At 34.8% G+C, this 7,306-nt stretch overlaps 1 protein-coding gene across 1 annotated transcript; it reads right to left on the bottom strand.

Annotated features, from left to right (window-relative positions):
• Window positions 1-908: 908 nt before the first annotated feature.
• Window positions 909-2,663, bottom strand: LOC131038531 (alpha-1,6-mannosyl-glycoprotein 2-beta-N-acetylglucosaminyltransferase). The gene has a single exon (XM_057970984.2). The coding sequence runs from the start codon at window positions 2,296-2,298 to the stop codon at window positions 928-930; it is 1,371 nt and encodes a 456-aa protein (XP_057826967.2). The 5' UTR covers window positions 2,299-2,663; the 3' UTR covers window positions 909-927.
• Window positions 2,664-7,306: the final 4,643 nt, after the last annotated feature.

Genomic DNA, 7,306 nt, shown 5'->3' with positions numbered 1-7,306 from the left:
AAAAAATAATACATAAAAGGAAATAAACATGAGTTTGTTTACAGCCAAGAAGCTCCAGAAGCGAACTGAAATTGGTAATTTTGTAAAGACATACCTAAGAGTTGGAACAAATATGAAATATCTAATCACAAAGAAATTCAGGGAAAATAGTAGTTCATAGTAACTTTATACAATGATCCTTATATCTTTCCCAGAAGCTTTTAGCTTGCATATTGATTTGATGTTTCAAGTGTTGCCTTATAGAGTGACCCTATTGTATCTGTAGTTTACATAAAACAATATGCAAGCTTTATTACCTTGACCAGGAAAAAAAATTATTAGGCTAAAATTCAAAACCAGCCAAGATTAAGGTCTCCAAAAAATTATTAATAGCATCTATAGAAGGCATTGGAATACTGACCTCTTCTTTTAATGACAGCTGTGCTTCACTTGAAAGTTGATTTTCTCTCCTTTGCTATTAAATGCAGCTTCATATTAACTCAAAAGAAATTCCTGTAGATCCTTCAATACCCAACTTGAAAACCTACTTTGTGAGATAGGATACAGGTGCTTAAATTCCTCATGATGAGATCAAGATGATTACCATTTCAAAAAAACTTTATTACTTATCTTCTCCACATCTATAATTTAACTAAATAAAGTCATCGAAGTAAACGATTTCAATTAATCATTTTAACAAGAAGGTTTTATGAATGCTAATCTCACATTTTTTTTCCGGCACAAGACATGTTTTTCAACAAATCAAGCGTTAAAGTGTGACTCATTGGATAAAAGGTGCAGAAAACTGTGCTCCTTACACTTTATAGGAATACCAAAAACAAAAGTGAAAATGCGTTTCAAAAATTTTCTGCTAGAACTTCGGGTAAGGTAGAACAGGCAATAGCAAAAACTCAGGTCGTTATGCCATAGTCATGAAACAATTCAATTTTATAAAGTTTGCTTACTCAAGTTATGAGATAACGAAGAAATGTGATACATTGACGCAAAATCAAGACACAGCTTGTGATCCCGATCATCACCCCAACCTCCCCAACCTTTAAAACCAGCCTGGTAACCACCATGCGGCTCTTGCCTGATTACTTCCCATTCCGGCTTTAAATTAGGAACCTTATCGAGTTCATCGATGTCAGGAGTTTCCTGACCATTGTCAAAGCAAGGAACTCCCTTGTTGTTTCCCTGATGCAAGCCACACTTTCCAAAGTGAGCTGCACTTCTCCTGGGCCCTCTCAAAGTATAAACTGGAACACCAAGTGAAGGGTACACAGTTGCCCACATAGTAATATCCCAATTGTAATCATCGAAAGCACAAAACTCTCTTGCCCGAGAGTGGATTTTCCTCCAAACTGTTCTATTGAATGCGTAGCCAACATTGCCGATCTTTTCGGCAATGAAATTCTCTGTCTGTTCCCCTTTATAAGTCACATCAGAAGGAGCCAAGTTTGCAGCAAGGCACTCAGCACACTTGTGTTGCTTCAATGAAGATAAAATCTGAATATTTCTGTAAGCGTTGGGGTAAATAAAATGGTCCTCTTCTATGAAAACGATATGACCAGTATGTCTCTTGCTCTCTTCCATACCATCCCAAACCCAGTTCATCATCCACCACCAATGATGTTTCAAGGAAACAATTCTTGGAGATCTATGATTTCCATACTGATCTGCTTTTCCTTTACAATGTTTAAGAGAAGGATCATCCCTCTCCTGGCAATCTCCTGGGCTAACACCCGGAAATGAATCAGGAAACAAGTGAGGCGAATAGGGAGCAAAAATCTGTTTAACCTGACAAAATCTGATTCCTTCCACAATCTTATTCATTTCCTCAAAGTATCCATCATGACTTACAATCAGCAAAGTCTCATGGATGCCCTCCACCTTAGAAAGACTGTCTACAACTTTCCTCAGGTAGTGTGGCCTGTTGTGAACATACAGGACAATCTTCACATGACTTTTGGCCAATTTTGGGAAAAGATCTATGTTAAGAGGAGGCAAAGAGTTTGTCTTTTCTAGCTTTCTGGACAGGTTATTCTGTGGGGGAAGGAAGAGTTTCTTATGAAAAGCTAGAGATTCATCTGCATTTTTCAATGCTTCATCATCTTCTTCCTCCTCTTCTTCTTGGATACCCTTAGTTCCAAGGACTATATTAATTTTCCTATTTGGGGTCGGAGAAACCTGTGCGAAGATATTTGACCTCAACAAAGGGAGAAGCAACGCGGCCAGTACAAACCCTGACAGACATATCAGAGGGAACAGACGGCTCGGCCTACAACGACTTGCGCGATTTCTGCTGTGGGCTACCATTTTATAACTGGATTTCTACAGTTTATCAAAAACAGGAAGTGGATTTCCTAATCAAGATAACCCACCTGAAATATTAACCCGGTAACTCAGCCTTCAGATTCCAAAAATTGTTCCTCAGACTCCACATTCCGTGGCGCTCCATCAAGTCTTCCGTTCTTCAAATGTTAATGGGTTTCGAAGATGGATGCTTGGAATAAGTCTTTTTATTCGAGTCCATTCAAATTGTTGACTCCGACGATGAATCTGGAGGGCCTGCATTGTCTTTGCTAACAAGATTTCACCTTTCAAATCAAGTATGATTTGTTTATGTTTGCCTTCGCACGTCAACCGATCCTCTTAAACCTAAGCAAATATAAGGATAAGGTTTCGCCTTCTTTCTAGGTAAGGGGTATTTAATTTGAGCGATTTAGGTTTAGAAGCGACAGAACTTGGAAACCACTTTTCCATCTACTTCAGTTTTTATTAAGGTTTTATTCAAAGACTATGTCTTAAGGCGTTAATTTGGGAATTAAATTGTAGAATGAAGGAAAAGGAATCAAAATATTGTTATATTTTCAATGGGTTTTTGGTATGTTGATGAAGTTGAAAGGTTTTTTAATGGGTTCATTAGAGATTAGGTCTTGTTGAATGCAGGGCTTCTTCATCAAAAAGGGTCAATGGGTTTTTGGTATGTTGATGAAGTTGAAAGGTTTTTTAATGAGTTCATTAGAGATTAGGTCTTGTTGAATGCAAGGCTTCTTCATCAAAAATGGATGAGGTTGACATTCTTCCTCGCGAATTTGGTGGAATGGATACCCCTTAGTCTTTAGCTCTTAGTCGAAGAGATTCAGCTTAATGCTCTTGCTCCTAAAATTGGGTAGCTAAAACGAATTTGTGGACAAACCTCCATCAAAAAATTAATATATATTGTTATTAATTTTAGGTTTTAACTCTCGCTGAGGAATAAATATTATTCTGATTTCTATTATAAGCACTTTACATTATCATGTTTTTGAACAAATGAACAATAATAACAAGAACAATATGGATTTGATTCAAAGGTAAAAAAGTGTTGAACTTCAAAGTCCTAGCATTATAGATTCCCAAAGGTATTCCTCAATATTACATTCTGCATTCAAATTTATAGTGAAGGTTGAATCAAGTTTACAAGTGCATGATGGATGTAATTTTGACAAAAAGCTAAAAACATAGAACAATATAATCAATCTATTACAATCGTTTATACATCTTTCTAGACTATGGTTAAATATATAATTAGTTTTGTTTCTAATTCTTCTGGATTTGACTGTGTAGAATTTGATGCTGCCAACGTTTCGGATCAAACACCATGATCCATCATCAGGGCAAGAGAGCAAGTGAGAGCAAGAGATCAGAAAGTGATTAGTGTCAAACACAATGCATTAGTTCATACAATATAATGAGATACCTATGCACATTATCATCCCTTCTATCTTTCAATTATATTTTTATATATGCAATGACTCAGCTCATTAGTAATGTTTATTATGTTATTTAGTGTATTTATCATAGTAGCACTTCTAGCCTTAGATATAAATGAAGGATGTATTTTATTTCCTTTTAAAATTTTGTAGAGATGAAAACTACCCCTCTACAAAAATTATAAGTATATTTCCTTTTAAAATTTTGTAGAAATGAAAACTACCCCTCTACAAAAATTATAAGTATCTAGAGATAAAGAATGATATAGTAATATAATATGATTCTTGATAAATATAACGAGGCTGAGTAAGTAACGTGACATAAATAGAAAATCAAATAAGAGATTAATTGGTTTGTAAGAAAGGGTGGAGATTCCTTTACACTATCACTAACTTATAGATTTTTCCCACTATGTGATGTCCCAACCATTATGGGCAATTAACAACACAAAATGGTTGAAAGTGGATATATTCATTATCTCTCTTTTAGTTGTCATTACATTTCCTCTCACGATCTTGCAACATATTAGATGAACACTTATACATTCATTGTACATTTCAACTTCTTTGCCTTAATTTTTAGGAGTTAATATAATGCATAACATCAAACATCAACACAACGGAAATACAACACCATATTTATCCTAAAGAAACCCGATAAGGGAGAAAAAATCCAACAAAAATCAACTAAATATATAATTTTAGAATATTGTTTCTCATCCAATGCAAGTCAATGCAGTAACAACCTCACACTTGCAGATGACATTTGCAACAAAGTGGGAAATTCTCAAAATGAATACCAATAGACCAACCAGCACTATGTACCATCAACTAGCTGATACAAACTCCATATAACACACATCTCAACACATACACTTTAAAAATGGTGAGTGAAGGATTGAGAATCTCTTCTAATTCTAAGTGCTCCTAAACATGCTCCCAATAATTTTGATTTTGTTTTGGAGACAATCTAGATATCAAAGAATTAATGGGTGTGAATAAAATCCAAAATGTTAAGATAATGAGGACAAAGCATGTCTTTGTTACTTCCTCATTTTGCACATTGCATCGAGAAGAAATTATTATTTTTCAAAATAATGAAACCCAAATCATAAAAAAAAATTGTCATGACAGTAAAAAACACTTGGAGAATATGAAAATGTCAGATCATGATGATTATGAAATTTCACTAACAAACATGAATTCGTTGCTTTAATAGATGAAACTTTTTCTTGGAGAATTGGTTGAAGTGACAAACATAAAACCATGGATTCATCGTGATGAAATGGCTATTTATGTTGAAATAAAAAAAATGAACACAAGCAAACTAATCATCGTTGTTATTAGTTTGCCTTGCTAAGGCATTCATCGTGATTAATACCATCATAAATCTTCTTTAGAAATTGTGATTCCTAAATCTATATTTGGAAACCTTTTTAGGATTACATCTCCTCTATAGAAAGGATTTTGGTCCCAAAAATCTCAATAGCTTCGTAAAATGGTAAATGTATTCCAATTACAAACATTTTTCTTCATGGGTCAAATAGTATTGTCCTCTTAGCATGGGCATTTACAATGTTGCACTAACTACAAATTGCATCAACATTAAAATGTAATAAATATTGTCCTTCATGGGGACTTAAAAATCTACCCTTGCAATATGAATCTTAAAAATAGTTCCCTCTAATGAACTTACAACAACAACAACCAAAGTAAGCAATCATAGCCTCAACATGGGTCCTACATGCTCAACTTGGAATAACGTGAATATAAGAAATAACACATCTACAAGGTTGTTTCAACTGGGGTCTTATGCCCCAAAACCACTTACATAATATAATAGAGAGAATGTATGTAAAGATTCCAAAACAACAAATGAGTAACCAAACCAACATCTAGGCAACTCAAAATGCATATACCAACAACTTCCTTGGAGCTTCACCCATTGTGAATTCTTTACATACCTCATTCAATTGTCCCAAACACTTTATACTTATCTTGCCTCTTTGGGAGAACCTTTTGAAGCATGTTCATACATTGAAATTCTGTGGTAACTTCCTTTCCTAAAAAGAAATTATAAAAAAACTTATTATAGCTTTCCCATGGTAAATATAACATCTAAAACATTCATATCTATTGAACTATGCTTGTTAAGTGCATAAAAAAATATTTTTTAGGCATGCCACAACTTTTCATAATATGATATGAGGTGATTTGTAGTGAATTGGGGTCCTATCCTAGAGACATAAACTAACATCTTAATTCTCAAATCACTATCATTCATTAGAGAAAATAGCCAACAAGATGGACAACTTCAGTCCCAAGGGAGAGTTGGATGTAATGTATTCTTTTTTCCTCTTTTTTAATTTTGATTTGATATGAAGATGTAATGACCTAGGTAAACTGATGAAAAATTGTTAATATTCAACATAAAAAGATAGATACAAAACTAGAAGCAAACACAAAAGTACAACTTTGGAAATAAGATGTAGAGAAGAACCTGTTACTGAAATCTCAAATTGAAAGTGTGGATCTAGTGAGTTAGGCATCCTAGACCTAGAGGGGTCTTTGTCAAGTGGGGCTTCAAATTTCAGATCGGGATGTTTTGTAGGTCATCCACTCTTTCAACCTAAAAGTGGACCCGTCAAGTGAACTAATCAACACAGGTCAAGGGTTTTCACTTGTTAAAAATTTGGGATTCTTTGTCTCAATTTGCTTTGCGTTGATCTATAACTCTTTGTTGTCAAATATGTAATATGCACATAAAGAAGAGGGGAAAATGTTGTTTTGTATAGGGGCTTGCCTAAGTCAAACCCCATGTTGGTCTCTCCATCTCCACAACAACTATGATGATGAGAAAGAGAGCTTAACCCTGGTAAGACAGAGGCTAAATCAGAATTAAAATTCTGAATTGACAAGATTGTACCTTAGGATTAATTATGGTGGTGATGCAATGCTATTTATGTAAGACCTCCAAGTGTTCATGTAACAATATCACAAATATTAACAAAATCCATCATGAAAACATACTTGAAAATAATTTACATTGTAGCTTGATGCTCCTTATACTCAAATCTGCTATTGAATGAAGGAATTAGGACTCTTGAATTGGAATGATAGTCACAAATGGTGGGAATCGACACTCACACATGTTTGAATTTGCCCCCCCTTTGGAGAGACTAGGGTGCTAGGCACCATAGTCCACTATGACTAGGGCACTAGGCACCATAGTCCACTGTGACTAGGATGCTAGGCACCATAGCCTACCCAAAAAAGGACAAAATAAAGGTGGTTGTAGGGCATGTAGACCCAAGATATAAGATTTGGTCACCTCATGAGAATATGACAACAATTTGGATGAGATAAGGCCAAAATATACTTAAAATGGCCTATAGGGAGGTACACTAAAGCAAGGGCCCCAAAAAGTGTGAAATTGTAAAGGGTTTACAATTTATGACACTATGTTTGGCCCCCACTTTAGCAGGAAAATTTAGATTTATGCTCATACTCATAGGTAAAATAGAGATGAAGAGATAGAGTAGTTGAAAGAAGGACAAACTAGAGATCAG

This window comes from Cryptomeria japonica, chromosome 10 (genome assembly GCF_030272615.1).
Source record: "Cryptomeria japonica chromosome 10, Sugi_1.0, whole genome shotgun sequence".
NCBI lineage: Eukaryota > Viridiplantae > Streptophyta > Pinopsida > Cupressales > Cupressaceae > Cryptomeria > Cryptomeria japonica.
This window is presented reverse-complemented; position numbering and strand designations above follow the sequence as displayed.